Source organism: Gracilinanus agilis, chromosome 6, assembly GCF_016433145.1.
Source record: "Gracilinanus agilis isolate LMUSP501 chromosome 6, AgileGrace, whole genome shotgun sequence".
NCBI lineage: Eukaryota > Metazoa > Chordata > Mammalia > Didelphimorphia > Didelphidae > Gracilinanus > Gracilinanus agilis.
The window spans coordinates 56721877-56744012 of NC_058135.1; the positions used below are offsets into that span (position 1 = coordinate 56721877).

At 37.0% G+C, this 22136-nt stretch overlaps 1 protein-coding gene across 1 annotated transcript in view; it reads right to left on the reverse strand.

Annotated features, from left to right (window-relative positions):
* Positions 1-22136, reverse strand: part of PAPSS1 (3'-phosphoadenosine 5'-phosphosulfate synthase 1) — a 126336-nt gene that overhangs the window by 51230 nt on the left and 52970 nt on the right. Inside the window, exons 5-7 of the mRNA XM_044682203.1 lie at positions 17310-17428; positions 6304-6417; positions 2908-3019 (exon numbers count right to left, since the gene is read on the reverse strand). Of these exons, the coding sequence (XP_044538138.1) occupies positions 2908-3019; positions 6304-6417; positions 17310-17428 (345 nt within the window). The remainder of the gene's footprint in view (positions 1-2907; positions 3020-6303; positions 6418-17309; positions 17429-22136) is intronic.

Genomic DNA, 22136 nt, shown 5'->3' on the forward strand with positions numbered 1-22136 from the left:
ACAGAGAAGCAGCTCCCATTTGGGGCAGGCAGACCTACTACCAAGCAGCACTCCTGTTTTAGAAAAATAGCCAAATGAAATGTTATCAGTGCAAGAGCTCTGCATCAGCTCGCACTGTGGACCACAGAGCTATCAGATATAACTAGTGTAAGAAAATGGGCACAATATAAAGAAGAGTCTGCTGAGAAGGTAGTATGTAATGCCTGACTTGCTGTCATCACCTTCATCAGTTACTGAGCACTTCCTCTCCCATTAGCCTCCATACCATGGGTTCTTCACCATTTTTTTGTATCGTGGCCCCCAATTGGCAGTCTAAAGAAGCCTACAGTCCTATTTCTTAATAATTGGAGGAAACAAAATCAAGAGAACATTATACACAGCTACAGAATTAATGCTTGAAGAAAAACTTGTGAATGTCCATCTCCAGGGAAGAACTGATAAATCAGAACCCAAAGGACATAGTTTACACATATATATAGTCAAGTGATGCTCTCTCTAATGCAGGGAAAGAGACACCTGGGAATTTTAATGCAACAGAATTCAGTTTGAAATTAGTAACAATAAAAATGTAATTTTTTTTCTCTAAGTTTACAGACCCTCAAAAATCTATCCATAGAGCCCAGATGAAGAACTCTGGCTCTATGCAAACCCTGTACTCTTTATTAATATATTATTATGGTTATAAATAATTATGCAACTTAATATATTATATGCAACATACTCATATATAAAATAATATATTAATTAATCATTGGATTATAAATCCAATAAATGGATTATACCTCAGACATTCCTCAGGCCCTTTCCTGATTCTAAGCCTAGTTTCTAACTGGTATGTGTTATGTGTTAGGTATTCTATATCCCAAAAGAAGCAGAGCCTACCAACCATGCATAAGGGGAATGAGCTACATATAACCTTTACAAAGTCACCAGAAACCCTTCTGGTGTCATAAGTCATGCACTGTGGCAATATCCACTTCTTACACATAAAGCAGGAGGCACAAACTCCTCATAATGTAGCCAGACCAAAAGTAGCCTCACCATCATTGGACAAAAAGGTAAGAGGATGATCCATAGTTTGGCTTACTCAATTTGAGGACACCCTCTACCCCTCACAAAAGAAAAGAAAACCTCCTCCTTTCTCAACTCGAACCTGATCAGCTCTGAAGCATTTGCCTGTGTTTGTTCGTTGCTCACATGAAAAGAAAATAAAAAATCTTCTTGGACATGTGGATCTGTTTAAGTGAGGTCACCCAGGCTGACATAACATATCCTACCACCTGTTTCAGAAATCAAAGTATCAGCAGAAACCTCTTTGGACAATGGAGGCAAAAACAAAATTAAAAAATGACTGCCTTAAAACTGCTAACATTCCTTTCGGATGAAGCAAAGGATAAAAAGGGCCATTTGCATCACATGTAGACAGTTGTTCCTAAAGATCAGGGATTCTTAACCTTTTCGGTGTGGTGTGGACCCCCTGTAGCAGCCTGCTGAAATGTGGGGAACCCCCTGAGAATCATTTTTAAAATGCATAAAGTATAATACAATAGATTACAAAGGAAACCAAAGCTCAGAAAAATAAAGATGTAATTTTTTTTTTCCCCATTCAGGTTCACAGATGCTCTGAAACCTATGGGGGTCTATGGAGCACAGGTTAAGGCCTCTGCTACAGAGGAAATGACAACTAGCTCTTGCTATTTAGTGCTGAGAGAGAGGACCATAAGGTGATATTTCATCCCTATGTTTGCAATAAGATCTCTAGGTCCAAAAGCAGGTCTCAGAAAAACTGCCTTGTAAATCTCTATTTCACTCCCCTATGCTCAGTCTGGGATTAGCAGTGAGTGGTTAAACAGGCTACCACCACCATAAATAATAGTCTATTCGATACAGGAAGTTATCTTTTTCAACAAAAATTAGTTTGCAAAGTTAAAGCTTAGTCTGGATTTTAACTATAATGAACTAAGAATGAGTTCCATGATCCTTGGTAACTTTTATGATTTTGCTTATTTGTCACTAAATTAAAATTTTGATACCAACAAAAATGGATGTCTTTAAATTCTTCAAAAATTATATTTAGAAAAAGTTTAAAATATTTCTGTATACATCATCAGACAATCCCTTCATAACAGTCAGATTAATACCTCAAGAAAAATGTTAAACTTTTCTTTGCGTGTCCTTTCTTGTTTTACTTTGGTGAAATAAGAGATAATTAAAAGAATGATGACAAACTATTTTTCATCACCTTTGAATTGCAGAACAGGGTTATAAGTAACTATTTAGATCTTGTAAATGATTTTTCTCAAAAAATCAAAAAGCTACAGTTATTTCTAGGAAATAAATGCTAATGCAATATAGTAAATGAACCAACTAGTCTAGAGGGATCCAAGTTCAAATCTCAACTCTGCCAGAAATTGTCTTAAAATTCCCTAAATTCGATTTACTCATCTGTAAAACGAGGGGGTAGGAATACACATGATTTCTAAAGTGTTTTCTGAATCTAGAGCCTACAAATCTTTCCATAAGTAAACTTTTATATGTGTATATCTTTCCACACTGAGTCAATCTATTTCGTTAATAGAAAGATAAGACCCTTTGAGTGTTCATCAATGAACAGGGAGACAAAAAATAAGGAAGCTGATTTTTCAATTTGGATCCACGTTCAAGCACTCCCATTCCATAATTAATACTGATTTTTTTTAAAAGCTGAATTAAGAAAAATGAAAAAACAATTTAAAATAAAATAAAATTTAATTAAAAATTTTAAAATGGCTTCATAGGAATTTTTAGTATTGAAATGCTTGTTTACTATTAAGAAAAACATGGAGACAGAAAGAATAAAGAAATTAAAATAAACTACATGGTATAATTTATCTTAGCCAATGCAATATTTAATACAAAATGCCTCACCATCCAGTAAGCAATCGAAATGAAGGCACTGCAGGTATTCTCTTTCTCTCATGAAACCATTCAGTGGCGTTGCCCAGCCTTCTGCCAAAACCTGCACCCACTGCATGTCCAACTATGAGATGAAAAATAAAAGTAAAGTCCCACATATCCATTATCTACTGAAAGTAACTAAAAACCATGTTACAAAAAAGCATCACATCTATCCATCCATCAAGCCACCAGCATTTATTAAGCTCTTACTATGTGCCAAACATTGTGCTATTAATACTAATTAATCCATTGGCTTTAAGAACTTTATTCTGAAGTAAGTAGAGACCAATGTTTCAAGGAAGAGTATAAGTTTTTCCAGAATCTAACAAACACCACCAACACTAAGAGTTACTAAGTTATCTAGTTAGCAAAATTATCCACAGATCACAGAACAGGTTTCTATAAGTGTGGTGTAAGGGCAAGGTAGGAGGCATAATTCAGAGAGTGCTGGACTTGGGAGTCAGGGAGACCCAAGGTCACATCCAACCTCAGACACTTACTGACTATGTAACCCCGGGCAAATCACCTATCTGCCTCAATCTCCTCTACTGTAAATGGGGATAATAATAGCATCTATCTCGAAGGATTGTTGAGGAATCAAATGAGAAAATATCTGTACATTGCAAAAAAAAAAAAAAAACACACACACACAAATTTTTTTTCAAGAAAGGAAAAGAAAAAGAGGAAAAAAAAGAATGTTTTTAGCATTAAGAATTCTGGTCTTTGAGTCAAAAGAAACCTCCATTCACCTCACAGGTGACCATGAACAAATTTCTTAATTCCTCTAAGACCTAGTTTTCCAATCTACAAAATAGGGATAATTACACAAAAAAAGCAAGACGGTATAGAGCAGTAGGATCATACTCAAAGAAAAATAAGGGCCATTGAATCATATGTATGGACCCACACAAGTCTTAGTTTTAAAATGCAATATTTGCATTTTATTATATTTTTATTTTGTTAAATATTTTCTATTACATTTTAATCTGGGGTGGGTCACACAAAGACTTTTTTAGGCTTGTTTTTGTTTAGTCATTTTTCAGTTACATCCAACTCAACCCCATTTCGGGTTTTCTTGGCAAAAATCCAGGAATGGATTGCCATTTCCTTTTCCAGCTCATTTTACAGATGAGGAAACTGAGGCAAACAGGGATTAAGTGGCTTGCCCAGAGTCATACAGCTAGTTAGTGCCTGAGGCCACAACTGAACTCAAAGATGAGTCTTTTTGACTGCAGGCCTGGCACTCTGGCTCCTGTGTCACCTAGCTGGCCCCAAGGAACCTATTTGGGATTGCTCAATTCTGGTATATTAACTGAGACTACACTTCAAGGGATCATTTCTTGGTATAAGATTCCTATGAATGTGCCTGAAATTATCTTAGGGCACAGTAAGATTGAAGGTCATAGGGAACTATGCTAGTTTGGATATATCCTTTTTCAAGCTAGAATGGCTTGGATATTAAATTAAACTTTCTAGTGTCTAAAAAGAGTACAGAATTAGTATTCATGCTAACAATACTTATAACTATTGTAACTAATAATTTATTTTATTTATAATTTATAATATAAAATAAATAATTATAACTAATAATAATTTTATCTGGCATTGCTATGTGGATTAGAAAAGAATAGACAACAGTTATTCCATGGTAGATCATAGCTTAACACAAATGACTAGAAAGATTGAGAGAATACAAAAGACGTCAATTGGATGTTCTTCATTGACTATAAAAAAAATTGACCCAACCGAACAAGACACTACCTTAAAAGCTCTCCTTGAACAAGGTTATCTGCCATAAATAAATAATAAAAATTATAGAAGGTTCCTTGAGAGAAGTAATAACACAGATGTGCTTGTTCAGTGACCCTGTGACAGTGCTATGGAAAGAGGCTTATATATACATATTTGCCAAAAGCATTTGTCATAGTTCCTAGCATAGAGTAGGTGCTTAATAAATGCTTAGCTCACAAAAGGAGTATTTATAGTACTTTAAGTTTGCAATGGTATCTCATTTAATCTCATAACAAAATCATGAGATAGGTGCTATGATTACTCCCTTTTTATAGATGAAGAAACCAAGAAATAAGAGGTAAATGACTTGTCCTTGATCTCCCTCTCAGCAAGTATCTGAAGCAGGACTAGAATTCAGGTCTTCCTAACCACCTCTAGCACCTATCCACTGTTTCTTCCAGCTGCCTGTGATCATGGTCCCCTAGTCTACAAAGAATTAAAAGTGAGTCTCACACAGAAAAGGCAATGAAGAGACAGAAGGTGAAGGTAAACAAGCCCTCATATTATGAATTGGACGCTACGAGCACCCAAGAATGAGATATCACCAAAGAACTACAAGTTCAAAAAAGGAGGATGGGCTGGGTCTGGGGCAAAAGTGAGAGATAGCTATCAGAGACACCCCTTAAGCTCCGGTGGTACCCTCACAATTTCAGAAGGAATCACAGTGGGCTCCCAGAAATGCTGGACACACCTAGTGAAGCAAATTTATGAGAGGACATGGACAAGAGATGCAAAGCTGGGTAAGTATTTACAAGTTACAAATCCACACCATGGAATGGAGCATGTGTGTAAGAAAGAACACAGATCCATCTCAGGAAAACTGTCCATGGCAGGGACAGCTAGATGGCTCACGTCTTGGCTTCCAGTCTGGCCTCAGATACATCCTAGCTGTGTGACTCTCAGCAAGCCATTTAATCCCCACTGGCTAGTCCTTACTGTTCTTGTGTCTTAGAATCCACACTTAGTATCAATTCTAAGACAGAAGGTAAGAGGTTTGTTGTTTTTTTTTTAACTATGTCAAAACAAGAAATGATAATGGCCATCACCAAGTCTATGTATTGGGAAATATCCGTGAATAACTGTATTCAATGAGAAATGTGACTGTTATTAAGAAACAACAAATTAATGGAAACGCTTAAAAAAATTTGAAGGGAAAGGGAAGCTAAGGTTGTGTGCATATTTTGTTTTTGAAAAACACTTTTCAGTACAATTAGTAGAATATAATTGAGAGAGCACTGGATTTGAGGGTGAGAAATCCTGAGGTTTGAATCCTCCCTAAGGATTCAACTAACCAGGTAATGTGATCCTGGACAAGTTGGCCTCTCAAACCTCAGTTTTCTTGTCTGTAAAAAGAGCCATTTACATAGATCAAATGATATAAAAGTGTAAAATGCACTGCAAATCTTAGCAAACCCGTGTTAGCTATGATTACTATTTTGTTAAATTGCAAATCTTAATACACTATATCAACGTCAGCTACCATTTTGTCGTTCAGTTGTGTATGAGTCTTCATGACCTCAAAGATCAAAGCTTCTAATCTTCCACTATCTCTTCCTATTCAGCTAGGAAAACTACCTTATTTATTTTCAATGCTGGTAAGGTTTCTGCATCCGTTTTTGCCAGCTGAAGCTTGTTTTCTGGAACATACAATTCCTTTACTTCATAAGAGGCATCAACAGGCACAATATCCTATATAAAGAGAAAAGAAAAGCAGCATTAAATATTTTTTCAGAAGGTTTAGATTTTTCCAAAAGGCATTTCCTTGCTTCTGAATAACGCATATATCTCATTTGGATTACATATTCTGGGATTATGTATTTACCTCCAAATGGTTGGAAGCTATTTTTCTTTCTTGGTTGGTTTGATTTTTTTTAAGGATGCATGATTCACATGATAACAAAAGTGACCAATTCCAGAGGAGGCTCTTTCAGCACAAATTGTTGTTAAACTCTCTACCAGTGAGTCTCATTTTTGCCCCATTCACTCATAAGACATAATGGATAGCTAAGCTGTTTCAGGAGAATACAAGGGCAAGAATGTAAATTCAAGGTGGAAAAACTTATGTAAGAGACACCCATGGAGAAAAGCTTCCTCCCAAGATACCTATTAAGTTCTAGAGTCCAGAGGGCTTAAAAGACCAAGAAAGAAGCCATAAGGGCTGGAGAAGTCACGCCTACTTATTCAGAAGTTTTGTTACTTTAACAAATGACATGAAAATGACTAATAACAAAATGGGGAATATTTCATTCTTATACTATTCCTTCTCCATCTAAGCCCACTAATATATAAGAGGTGCCCATTAGGGAAGGTCATTTTCTGTTTATTGAATGTAATGTCAAAAGATGCCTGGAGAGTTTTACTACATGAAGTGCTACCGAATATATCACAATGACATCAAAAAACAAAGTTTTGAAAGACTTAAGAACTCCAATCAATTCAAGGACCAATAGTGATGCCAAAGGACCAATAACAAACTATGAAGACTCTGAAGGAGAAGTGATGGATTCCAATGCAGGCTGTGACATATATTTTAAACATGGATAATGTGAAAATTTGTTTTGCTGATTACAAAGTCTTTTTTGTTTGGGGTTTGGTTCTTTTTTTTTTCTTTTCAGTTCAGGGCAGAGGGAGAGAGGAGAAAAAGAAAATAAATACTTGTTAACTGGAAAAATTTAAATTTCAAAGAATAAATAAAGCTTCAGTTTCAGAGTGCTACATATAATACTCCAATAGCTCAGGTTAAGAATTTTGAGCTCTACTGGCTATAGTTTAATATTAACTTTTAGTCTCAAAATATGCCTAATTCTATTTGTCTTTTACAAAAAGAAATGAGAGCTAATAACAGTTTCTAAGTATACCAAAGTCAATGTTTTCATTTCAAACATGATCTCCTGTAGATAATATATTATAAGTTTGCAATTTGCTATTCTCCAAGAATACTACTTTGGACCAAGACAAAAAAAAAAAATACTAAATACTTAATGAACACCTCAAACTGTGATGTTCTAATGCTCTATGGGGAAGCAATAAACACCAAAAAAGCTCTTATGTCAGAGGAGCTGGATTCAAATCTTGCCTGACACATTACCTATGGGACTTGGACCAGTCATTTAAACTTTCTTCAATGTCAGCTTCTTCATTTGTAAAATATGTAGGTTGTACTAGATATTCTCTGAGGTCCCTTATAGCTCTATATTGAAGACCCTTTTAATTAAGAAAACATGTGTAAAAGAAAATCATCCTCCTAGGAATTTGCTAAAAGAAGTTAGGTCAGAGGCAAAAAATGCTTTCTTCTCTTCATCTTTAAGTGTTTCTTAGTGTTTTTGGTAACATGTATTTTATTAAAAATTCTTGATTAAAAATACTACAGTATTTTTTAAAACTCCTATTCAGCTTTATTTCTTTTTAATTTATATTTTCATGTTAACTTATAGTCTCGGAATTCAGACACCAAATGCTTTTGTTTGCTTCAAATCAAAATTAAAGCTAAGAGATCAAAATTGTGGGGTTTTTTCCTTTTTCAAAAAAACAAAGGCATCTAAAGTATACTTATGGAATAGCAACACACAAAGATACCACATAATAGGAATAAAGAGGAAAGGGGGAACCCTCCTCCCCGGCTGAGCTGCTTTGCTGCCACATCAGAGGCAGAGACAAGGACCCTGGCAATCAGTCAAGCAGGAATCTTAAAGAGGGCAAAGGAGGAAAAAAAGTCCAGCTTCAAACCATTTCTAGCACATTCTGGTGACAAATCATGAGTTGTCACAAAACCACTAGACAATCTCTAAGAAGAATAAAACCACCTCAAAGAGAAAATCAAGATATGTGGACAACAGAAACTGAAATGACTTTCCTGACATACACAAGCTGTCCATTTGATTTGGGATTCCTTGGGTTCTCCAGATGCCCAATATGCTCTTGGAAACTTGTGTGCACTTTGCAACTTACACATAAAATAATTTATTTTAGGCAATTTCCCTAAAAACAAAAATAGCTCACAGACCAACCAAGTAGCAATGAGTTACTGGTCTAAATGCCTCAGCCTTAACCCCAATAGCAGAACAGTGGGTACTTGGTGAGACAGCAACGAAGGCCATTTCTAGAGGGTTGTCTCAAATGTCTGTCTATAATCAATGCAGCTATATCTGTCAAGAGGGATATTTCAAAAGTTCATTTGGAGACTCAAATGAAGACCAAATTAATGTGGATTTAGAAGGCTGTTTGGGATCAGACCCATGATTATACTGGTACAGGTAACTCTCATTCAGGAAACTCCCTTTACCAAGGCCAATCAACACCTGTTGTGTGGATACAAGGAAACACTGAAAGATTCAAGTTATTTTCCAGAGTCACAAAGCCAAGTAGGAGTTAGAAGCCTGGCTCTGAAGTCAGTTCTCTATTATCCACTACCCTGAGCTGCCCCCAAATATATTTGAGCCTCCATAACTAAAGCCGACGTGCTCTTTTTCCATTGATTAGATATATGTTAAATAAGCACAGTGAGACTTGTTTACAGCAGGCATTTAGGAAGCACTTATTATCTAAACTGATTAAATTAAGCTCTATGGCTTTATCATGCGATGATTGTCACCAGTGTTTTTCTCAGGAAGACGATCTGCAGGTCATACAGCAGATGCCCCTTGGAAATAGTAGCCCTTGTGTTTTCATTTCAATCTCCATAAATGAGCCACTAACAAGTTAATGAGCACATTGATCCCACATTTTAAAAGTTTCCCCCTCTGTTTTCTGCACTTTTTTCTTTAGCCAAGTACGCCTTTGAACATTAAGACGGTCCTATTTTTAATGTACCTATTAAATTTCTATTATCTGAACAGCACACATCCCAAGCATGCAGACCAACACAGGATATTCTGGCAACACTTGAGAACCAAGCTGAGAAGGCTGGGTTTTATGTGCAGAGTAAAAGACATTTTAGAGCATTAAACCACCATTTTGTAGAAAGACAAACCTTTAAACAATTTATAGCACCAGTAAAATCTAGGCTTAAAAACAGCATTTAAACCATCACTTCAGATTAAAAACAGCAGCAGAAAGTCTTACTTCCTTCAGCTTCAAGAAGGCTGGTAAAAAGACAATGCTAGCAGGCCATCTAGTGACCATTTCAAGGTTAGAAATTCTATCCCAAATCCCATACTCATTCACGTATCACGTATCACACATACACAAATTAAAAGATGCTGCAGAGAATAAGACTGTGAGCAAGTGAGGGATCCATGTCACTGAAAAGCTACCTGTTCGTGGTGATATCCTCACACTGGTTGGGTGAAGAATACATCCCTGCCCTCCTTAGACAAAACAAACCAACAACCTTCTCTAATGGAAATCCACTAACAGGTGGAAATACATTAAAAAATAGAAATCTCTCCAAAACATAGTCTCTTCAGATTTGTGCCTGGGGCTTCCTTCCCTAACTTGCATTTACCTATATTGTATTTGTTCTCTTTATATTGATTCTGTTTCTCCTCATAAGTAATATGTCCTTATTTTGGTCCTCTCTGCCACCCCCCAAATAGAATATAAATTCCTTAACAACAAGGATTCCATCATCCTTTTTATTTGTATCCCCAATGGCTAAGTATGGCAACTGGCAGAGTAGATGCTTAAGAAATACTTTCTAAGTGATTATTTCACTCTCTTCAATAATATCCAAGGCCTGAAGGACTTTCCCCATATGTCAGTAATCCACAACTTAAAATATAATCCACAACTTAAAATATAAAGTCAATCTTCCTTTAATTGTTCTAAAAATGTTCTCCAAGCTTTTTTTGATTGTGTACTCCATCAGTGAAAAGTTTCTAAGCATTAACTCCTACTATGTATATATCTATTTATAAATTATATGCATGTATTGTCATATTACATGTTGTGAAATGCATGGGAAAGTAGAAATTTAAAGTATACTTTGGTGAGACCAAAAAAATGTTTTGTATTGCCAATTACAATTTTATTACTTATTAATTATTTATTATCTCTCCCATATCAATAATGCAAAGAATTAGCAGCAAAGGGGGCTCAATATACTTCACTATTTTGTTTTAACTATTTTTGCTACAGTAATTCACAGGTTATGTCAACATTTTGTTTTAGAAGACTGTCACAGCTGAAAAGGCTCTCTTACAGAAGACTGTAAATCTATATGGGAGAAGGGCATCACTGACTACACAGAAGTAAATAAATTGTGACATTCACTTTTCTAGTCCAGCCACCAATTCTGCAAAGGCTTTTGCTGAAATTCAGTGCATAAAGTTCTAGTCTTAAAGATGTCAATCAGTCATCCTTGGTCACTAACTGAACTACATAATGCATTATCCTGTTTTTGACATGTCAGCTCAAAATGGCCTGAAACTCTTCATTTGGAAGACTTTTTCAACTACAGATTAGGAAGCTGGTGCCAAGTTTTTAAAATATACAGAGAAGAGTTTTATAGGTAACAACATACTTTGATCATTTGGCAACAAAATCTCAGAGAATGGAAACATTTCAAATTCTGTTTCCAAGTTTTTCAAATATACAGATAAGAGTTTTTACAAATAACAAACATTGTTTGGCAACAAAATTATGTAAGGATAGACACATTTCAAAAAAAAGATGATATAAAGTAACATATAAAGCACTCAGCCAACCTTCAGACACTTACAGAAATGTTCACTATTACTATTTATTATTTCCAAACAGCTCTCTTAAAAATGCTCTCTCCACGGTATGAATATTTCAAAAAGTAATTGTTTTCTCAGTTTTTGTTAGAAAGTTACTTTTACAGGGACAAATGAGGTGTGTTTATTTTCCAAACTATCTACTAGGTCATACACCACTGATCTTATCACAGAAAGTGTTAAGTTTCACTCATTATTAAGTATGACAATTCATTTAGACAAACTTTGTCCTCAAATATCCCATAAGTCTATGTGGTACAAAATATTTCCTAGTTACTTTCCATCTGACTTCTTATCCCATCTGATTAAACAATTACTGTTTTTAACCTCTTAATGTGATTAAAGATCTAGGCACCTAACTGGTAGAGTGGAATTTGGAAGATTCATCTGCAGAGTTCAAATCTGGCCTCAGACATTTACTAGCTATGTGACCCTGGACGAGTCACTTAATCTTGTTTGCCTCAGTTTCCTCATCTGTAAAATGAACTGCAGAAGGAAATGGCAAACCAAAATCCCAAATAGGGTCATGAAGAGTCAGACATGACTGAAAAATGACTTGAATATCTGTGATAAAGATCTACCACTTAGGCTAGACAGGACATATTCCACTATGTTCTTCTTATCCACATTTAAGTATTATCTTTAACGATCAGTTTCTTGGCAAGATCTTTTTAAGCTGCTTGTCAATTTTGTGAGGGACCATTAGTTAAAAGTAGATAATCTGATCTAAAAACATACCTACCTAGACTCAGATAAATCATAATAGGTCACAATACACACGAAAGGGAAAGGACAAGTGAGGGTACATACTCCTATCGAGCCTCTTCCCTCAGGACACATTAAATCCAGGACATACAACTGTCTGACCTACAGACTAACAGAGTCTGCCAGTGTTCATCCATAGAGTAAATATTAGCAAATATGAAGGGTTTTTAAAAAACATTTTAAAAGAATATAAAAAGGAATAGTGATGGTCACTGGTGTCACTGGCATGAAGAACTACTCATGAAAACACTCCCTCCACCAATGCAGTATCTTCTCTGAAACTTAGTCTTAGAGTTGCCTGGGAAATGAGATGCTAAGTAACTTGCATGTGGTCATAGAGCTAGTACTATATATGTAAAAGGCAGGATTTGGATCTTGGTGTTCTTGATTTCAAGACCAATTCTGTGTGTGTGTGTGTGTGTGTGTGTGTGTGTGAGAGAGAGAGAGAGAGAGAGAGAGAGAGAGAGAGAGAGAGAGAGGTATAGAAAAAATATTTGAACTATTAAGAAATAAAGAATTCTGGCTGGCTTTTCCATTAATCATTTTAGTTGCAATCATACCCAGAGATTACCCACAATTAAATTTAGCTATGTAGGCTGTCATAGGATCTCTCACAAACTTCAAGAGCTTAATTAGTAGAATCGATCTCACAAATTTTAGCAATTACTTTGTCAAAAACATTATACATTCTGTAAGCCAAAGGAAGAAATGTTATAAGATTGTTTATAATGTTTAAAAGTGTGACTTTTTAAAGTATAAAATATTGTTAATCTAAGAAACCAATTCAAAAAATGTTTATTAACTGTCTCCTATACACAAAGCACAGCACCAGGCCTTGGAGATTCAAAGACTAAAACTGAGTTATCTTGGTCTTGAAGGAGTTGACATTCCCTGAGAGAGGATACAACATGTACACAGAGAAGTCGAGAGAAAATAATTTGAAAGTGAAAGCACTAATAAATTGGAGAATCAGCAATGGGTCTGTGTAGACAATAGAACTCAAGCTGAGCTAGAATTTCTAGAAAACTAAGGCTTAAGAGAAGTGAAGGGAAAGCAGCTGAAGAGGACCACACCTGGAAACAGGAGTTCCTGGGTTCAAGGCTGGCCTCAGACACTTCTGAGCCATGTGGCCCTGTCATCACATAACTATATGACCCTGACAAAACTGATTTCCTATGCAATTCTAGGTATTTTACTTAATGCATTTAAAAACCTAGTTGCCCAAATTAACTCCAACTGCCTAGCCCTTACCACTCTTTCACCTTGGAACCAATACTTAGTATCTATTCTAAAACCCTTGCTAGACAACTTCTTTGGGTGGGAAGTGGCACAGACATATGTGTGTCTTCTAATCAGAGTTTTCCCTAAAAATATTATTAAATTAATTATTAAAATTAAATTATTACATATTAAGACATGTTATTAAATTATTAAAAATTAATGTCTTATTAACTATACCACCCATGCAGATTCACCCACTGTATCTCAGGATCCTATACAACTGTTAAAAAATAGTTGATTTCCTCCATGTAGAATGGGACTTTATTTCAATCAACGCACACTTATGACAATTACTATGTACTAAGCTATGAGTCAGATACAGGAAATACAAAGTTAAAGGATGAAAAAAATCCCTCTTCTTCAGTAGCTTACAATGTACAAGGCTCCATGGCCCACCAAGGTCCCAGCAGCAACAGGGCCCAGCCAAATTCAAGAAGGTGATTGACAAAGAATTCCTGCAGGAGGTCTTCCCCAGGCCCCTCCACTGCTAATCTTTTCCCCCTAAAATAAGGGTCCTTCATTTAGGAGCTGTAATTTTTTTCCCTATATTTTGGCAATTAATTTTTCAAGTTAAGCACAATGCCTGGCACAAGTGTTGCCTCCACAATCTTATGTATTTAATTTTATACATGTAAAGAAGAAAGAAGAAAGAAGAAGAAAGAAAGAAAGAAGAAAGAAGGAAGAAGAGGAGGAGGAGGAAGAAGAGGAAGAAGAAGAAGAAGAAGAAGAAGAAGAAGAAGAAGAAGAAGAAAAAGAAGAAGAAGAAGAAAAAGAAGAAAAAGAAGAAGAGGAGCCACATTCTGAGAAAATCACAAGTCAGAAGGGCTGGATATGAATCACAAATCTGCTCCATACTGGAACAATGTGGCAAAGAGTAAATCACTGACCCTCACCGAGCCCATCCCCTCAGTGACAGGAGAAAGAGAATAAGTCTCCTCAGGTATGGGAAAGAATAAGACAGCCTGGAAAAAAAATGCTTTAGAAACTTGGGAAAGGGCAGTAAACACTTGGAAAATTACTTCACCTCCTGAACTTCAATGTTCTCTTCTGAAAAATGAGTCTTGATATGGTAATATGGTACAAGGAGAAAGAATGCTGGATGGGGAGTCAGAGGGCCTGGGTTCGAATCTTCCATTTATTTCCACTCTAGGAACTTAGGTGGATCATACATAAGCTCTCAGGACCTGTCTCAGGTCCTCATCTGTAAAGTAATGGAGGTTGGAGGAAGCATTATACATTGGACAGAGTATTATTTCAATTCACAAGCCTTGGATTTAAATCTTACCTCTGAGCCTTACTCATCTGTTTAACCTTGGACAAGTCACAGAACATTCCTGGACCTCTGTTTCCTTATCTATATAATGAGGTGGGTTGGACTAGACAGATTCTGAGTTTCCTTCCCTCTCCAGACCTATGATCCTATGAAATCAAAGGGTTTTTTTTCCATCTCTAAATTTATGACCGTATAAGGTATATATGGAAGAATCATTCATTTCACTAAATTAGGGGCTTAGGGAAGAACAAATTATTCATTTACTAAAAACTTTATGACTTAATTATAATCATCATTTTATGAAAAAGCCACTGGATGGATACTACTACAAAGGTCTTGATCCTAAATAGAATCCCCTAGAAAAGGGAAAAGAACCTATTTATACAAAAATATTTATGGTAGCTCTTTTTGTGGTGGCAAAGAATTAGAAATTGAAAGGATGTCCATTAATTGGGGAATGGCTAAACAAACTGTGGTATATGTTGGTGATGGAATGCTATTATGCTATAAAAAATGACAAAGTAGGATGATATCAGAAAAACCTGAGGAAGAATTATATGAACTTATGCAAAGTGAAGTAAATAGAATCAAGAGAGCACTGTACAGTACACAATAGCAGTAATATTGTAAAGATGATCAACTGTGATGACTTAGCTACTCTGAAGGCAGCAATTATCCAAGAAAATTCCAAAAGATTCATGATAAAAAATACTATTCATCTCCAAAGACGGAACTGATGAACTGAGTGAAGATTGAAGCATATTTTCCCTTTCTTTATTTTTCTTGCTTTTTCCTTTTTCGCAACTTAATTAATACAGAAATACATTTTACATGACTTTGCTTTGTTATGACCAGTAGGGGGTTAAGGCCATATTTAGGATAACTCAAGAGAAGCCCAATTGCACAGCTTGATATGGGACTAAAGGTTTGTTTCCCACACCAGCCAAGCTAAGCTTCCTTTAAGGGTAAGAATTCTCTAGCTAACCACAAAGCCTTAGGAACCAGTTTATGGCTGTCATTTGGTTAGAAGGTAACCAGGAAGTAAATGTTGCTTTCCTGAAAACCTTTAGTTATATTTATAAGCACCAGCTTGATTTGAATATGTTTGGTCAAGTTATTACTAGGATCTGGCTACGTTATCAGTGATGTTGTCTTCAAAAGTAAATTCTTCACTTTTAAATGATCACTATAGGCTTGGAGATTAAACTGGGTTTATTTGGTAAATTGATGAGTAGATAAATTGGGAGTAGGAGAGAGGGTGAAGGTAACCCTGAATAATCTTGCCTAAAGTATTATAAGTTTAAATAATATTTGAAATGAAGAAGATTCTAGGTGCAGAGTTCAAAGGGACCTTGGGGACCCTCTGACTCTGATGCTGCTGAATGCTGAGCCCAGGGCTATGAAGTCCCTGGGTCAGTTGCTGTTGTAAAATTTGTTGATTTGTTGAAAGATCTTGATTTGAAATAAAAGCTTATTGGCTGTGCCAATGGTGTTTGATAGGGCTAGCAATAAAGGTTAACCCTGCCTATAACAAACTCCCTCCTCCCAGTGGCCCAAAGAGTCACCTCCTGCCTCCCTAACCCAAAGAAAGAATGAGCCCTTTGAGAGGTCTGTGACTTCAATTTATACCCTGTCCTTAACTGTTACCTTGGCACATGCCCAGGGCTACTTTGCCAGGTTCTGAGTTCCAAAGTGGCAAACTGCTTTTTGTACCTACAGAAAATAGCTGCCCATTTCTTTACATTACAGCTGGTATGATGAGCATCATATTGCTTCCTTTCTCAATATGTGAGTATAGAGGATAGAAGGAAGGGTAGAATTTGAAATGTAAATTTTTAAAAATGAAATATATACGTGTGTATAAATATATACATATATATGTCTACCAATTATATTATCTGTAATATCTATAACAAATTTCCACAAAGTTTTCCTAAGTTATATGATCAAACTAATCTCCCTTCCCTTTCCCTTCTCAGTGCTGGCAGGTGATTTGATCTGGGTTATACATGTTTCATCATGCAAAACATAGTTCCATATTGTGCATTTTGTGAGTAATCTTATAAAACCAAAACCTCAAAATATAAACCCAAATAAACAAGTGATAAATCATATGCTTTCAGCTGCATTCTGCTCTAAAGTCTTTCTCTGGAGATAGAGAGCATTCTTTGTCCTAAGTGCCTCAGAATCATCCTGGATCATAAAAATGGATTTTAAAATAAACATTAAAAAATAACATTTACTTTGGGCCAAAACTCCTAAAGACAGCAATTCCATGATTAACATCAAATGAGAATTCTGACAAGTAGATATCTCTTTATTTTCTGATAGGAAAAAGAAGTCAAAAAATAAAAAAAGGAAAAAAATTTTAAAGAATCCCTCTTGGATATAAACTTTGTCCATAAGAACATGTGGAACTATTGTCATGAAATTTTAAAATAACATGAAATTTTAAAAATAACAATTCATGACCTTGTACGTATGACCCTCCTTTTGCTTCAGACTGGTTTTTCACTTCATGCATGTGGAAAGAGGGAAGAGAATTGCGCAGAATGAGCACACCTGACTTTTAATGCCCCTCTCCTTACCCTTTCTTGTAGCAGCTCCACAACTTGCTGGATGCAATCATTCACATCACAAGAATCTGTTTTCAACACCAATTCAGGGGCCTCTGGCTTTTCGTACTCAGAATCAATCCCAGTGAAACCTATTAATAAAAATGGAGACAAAAGAATTTAAATACACATGCACATGCAGTTTTCCAGCTCAGATCCATTGCTAATGGATCCTAGTGTTGACTGCCACATTTTGTCTATAAGTAGGTACACACCAAAATGAAACCTGGTTCACTGAAATAGCATTTCTGCTAAATTTTGACAACGGTTTGGTGAGCCAGAGTACCTTTGTTTGTTCACAAGAATAAAACAGCAAGCATTTAGTATGTGCCTGGCATTGTGCTGGACTCTGGGAATGTAATGGATGAAACAATTCCGACTAGAGAGAGTTTACACTCTAACAAGGGAAACAAGGAGGATAACAAAACACAAATAATGTAAAGTAAATATAAGGTAATTTGAAAGGGACAGCACTAGAAGTTAGGGAGATTGGGAAGGACTTCCTACAGAAGATCACTCGTCAGTGGCATCTTCAGTGAAGCAGAGATGAGGAAAGAGGGCATTCCATGCATGGAAGGTAAGTAACAAGGCAGAGAGACAGAAAATAGTGTCGTGTGCAAGAAAGAAAGAAAACACCAGTCTGCCTAGATTGGCAAGTATAGGGCTGAGGAAAGCACAGAATTTAGCCTCTCTTCCCTGAGCCCAAAAAAAACCAGGTATTATAAATGGAAACCAATACACAGCATCAACTCTTTATTAGATCTGCAGGTAGAGTGTTCAAAATTAATTTTAAGTGCCCCCTGGCTTCCCTCTGCCAGCCAGCACATTAACTGCTACATCTCTTCCCAACCAATTAGTAGCACTCCACTGGCAGAGTCTTTAGGAACTCATGAGGGGGAAATGGGGTTACAGAGGGACATCAAAGTGACTCAGAGGATTTAGAGACAGGAGGTCCTGGGTTCAAATCTGGCCTTAGACACTTCCTAGCTGTGTAACCCTGGTCAAGTCACTTAACCTCTTGCCCTTCTGTCTTAGAATTGTTAGTCAGAATGTAAGGATTTTTTAAAAGGGAGTTGGGGGAAGAACTCATGAGGTTCACCTCCAAGCTACAATGATATTTCAAGAGAATTCTTTAGGAGAAGGTTGAGATGGACTTTGCTAGAACCTCTTGCCATCCCTGGCCCTGGAGTCCTGCAGCTGGATCACAACAGACTTAAGTCTCTTTAACAATTCCTTAAATAGCCTAAGAAAGTTGCTGCCCTCAACTCCTGCAACTGGGTATCACCTCTCCTCTCCGCTGCCACCTTTGGGGCCACTCTGGTGGCTAACGTCCACTTCCCAGGTGGCTCTCAGAACACAGCACGACCCTCCGGGGGCAGTCAGAACTGCTCCAGTGTCCTGCAGGATGGCTATGCATTCTTGTCAGTGGAGCACCTTAGTCTGTTAATGCAGCCTGCCAATGATGTCCCCTGCTTAGCTCTCTAAGCGAGATGAATGGATGGATGGATACACAGATTTTCAGATAAACAAATATATATATATATATATATACACATATATATATATTTATATATACACATATATATATATGTGTGTATGTACATATATATGTAAATGTATATGTATATAAAGTTAGCTATTAGCTTAGACAGGCAGCAACACAAGCCAGTGGTTCTGGAAGCAGAAAAATCTGAATTCAAATTCAGCCTCAGACATTCAGCAATGGGACCCTATCTCAGCTTGCTCATCTGTAAAATAAAGGGAATAATAGCACCTACCTCTCATGGCTACTAGATCAAATAAGTTATCTTTTACACAAATATAATTATACATGCAGAGTGCTTTGCAAACCTTAAAACATTTCCTCGCTATGTTGTTCAATCGTTTCAGTCATGTCTCACTATTTCTGTCCCAACTTGGGGTTTTCTTGGCAGAGACACTGCCATGGTTTGCCCTTTCCTTCTCCGGCTCATTTTATAGATGAGGAAACTCAGACCAACAGGGTGAAGCAACTTGCCCAGGGTCACATAACTGGTGCCTAAATCCAGATTTGAATTCAGGAAGATGAAGTTGTGTGACTTCAGGTCAGACTCTATGTACTGTGTTCTTACTACCCTTCAGCAGTCACTCTCCTGTACACCCTGCAGGTCTTTCTCATTAAAACCGTAGCTGACAGGTCTCCTCCAACCTCACTCACACAAGGGATTTTTTTTTTAACAATGCAGAACTTTCATTCACCACAGTTAAAATGTTATCTTGTGGGAGCAATTAAGTGGCTCGGTATATATCCTGGAAATGGGAGGTCCTGGGTTTGATTATGGTCTCGCATACCTCCTGTGTGTCCCTGAGCAAATCACATAACTCCAATACCCCAGCCCTTGTTGCTCTTCTGCCTTGGAACTGATACTTAGTATTGATTCTAAGACAGAATCAAGGGTTATTTTGTTTTGGTTTTAAGATTATCTGGTGGTTTTCAGTCTGGAGTTCAAGCCTGTGGTGTTCACTCCAAACCTTAATGATGTCATTTATCCTAACATTTATTGCTATCATTATTAAAGTAATTTATTTTTTAAAAATGGTGAACAGGTCATGGGCCTCTGCCAGAAACCCACCTCTTGAGGTGAACAAGAAGTCATCAATCAGCACACTGTGTGTACAGTAGTTTAACTGACTTTAAAATCTACCTGAGAAATACTTGAATTTCAACATATATTAACAAAGATATGAAGGGATCTTGTAAAATATTTTTCCTGAAATTACCATTTTGACCATCCAGCTCTAAATTCAAAGATCTTCAGATGGCATGGAGTGAGTGAGCCAGAGGGCTAGTTAGAACCAGAAAGCCCCATGTTTGAATCCTGCCTCAGAAACTACAGAACCACCTTGTCACTCACTTCCTCTCAGCCTGAGTCTCCTCAGACTGAGGAACAAAGGAGATCCTCTCTGAAAGGAGTCTGCCAAAACGTAGAGTGCCGGAAGCCATCGAGGCTGTGAGGTTTAGCACAGCTACTCACAAGCTCTGACAATCCAGCACAGCAGGTTGTCAGGAGGATGGAAATTCCACACTCAGTTTACCCCCATGTGATTCTTTTTACAGTGACATTCACTTGTATTGAAATTATTGCAATCAATATTCTTATCGGGCTCAAAGGAGACACAGAAAAACAATACAGGTCCGTGGCAAGAATAACAGCCACAGACTATCCACTATCCCAAAATAAACCCCTGTACAACCCCCTAGAGTATAGATATTTCCCCTAGAATCAGCCCAGCAAAAAACCAGCAGTTAGTGAGTTAATGCAACTTTCTAAAATCCCCAGCAAGAAAATACCTGGCCTGAGTTTGTTCCCAAACTCCTACAGACCAAAGAAACAGTGAAACACAAGGAAATTAAGGGAATGACAAATTAGCACAGAATCACCCTACCAGAACTGCATTCTTATTAACACTATAGCAAAAGGAACAGCATGGGAACAAAATTTGGACCAGACTGATATTATTGTATCTTATTAGATGTAATCAACTACCATAACTATCTCCTTGATTTAAGATGGGAATGAATAGTATAACGTAACTATATACATGATATAATTAGTTAAAATATAATTAACTATTATGCTTAGCTAGGAACTAATGTTCTAGTACCTTACGGATGGCTGAAAAGGATAAGTTCCAACTAAGCCAGGCCATAATGAATAATTCTTGACAAGCTTGCTTCTTTGTTTAACCACAGTAAGATAATTAGTAAATGCCAATCTTGTGATGTTTCAAAGTTAATATATGATTTTGAAAGTATGGGAAAATCAAAATCTGTATGAGATCATAAAGAAAAAAAGGTATAAAAATGAAAATCAGCAGATGGCACTAGAAGGAACAGCCTCTGCAATTTGACTTGCACTCTGGCTCGTTTTCACTCCATTCTTCGTCATGCCATCCCACCTCCAGAGACCCAACCAAGCGAAGAGCAGACTCTTCGCAGTAGAGTTCTATATAAATGTCATCCCCCAAGACCTAAGTCTACAGGGGCAGTCAGGTGGGGCAGGGATAGAGTACCTAGCCAGGAGACAGGAAGACCCAAGTGCAAATCTGACCTTAGGCACTCACTGGCGAGTCACTTCATCCTATTTGTCTGAGTTTCCCCATCTGTAAAGTGAGCTGGAGAAGAAAATGGCCAACCCCTCCAGTGTCTCCTACCAAGAAAACCCCAAATGGGGTCATGAGACTCAACAGAAACAACTGAACAACAAAAGTCAGAGGGACTGTCCTGTGTGAAGCAGCTAGGATGACACAGGAAACTTGGGCAACAAGAAGAGTTCAAGACTCTGATGTAGCTCAGCCACTTATCAGCTATGTGACCCTGGGCCACTCAGGTTCTGACCTATCTGCCACAGGTTCCCCCCTTTTATAAAATGGGGATTATAACAGCACCTACCGCTCAGGACTGCTGCAAGAATAAAATGATATCCTTAGAGTACTTGGAAAACCTTAAAGAGTTACATAAATGGCAGCTAAGTAACTTTATCAAAGAAAAAAAATTAACTCTATGAATTAGCTCCTAATTATTATGTTCTTTTCTATATGCTTACCAGTCACCCACGAGATCATGAGTTCTAGAATTTTTGCCAGGAATTTCTATGAAAGTGAGGGTCATTAGCCCCCAGCATCTACTTCCCTCACCTTTTTTTGAATGGTGGGATGGATCTGCACATCTCAAATCTCCCAGCATCTTCCACTCTCCTAATTTTTCTTCATGAATACCAACAGGGAAATTAGGCTCATATTCACTTTATATAACATTTA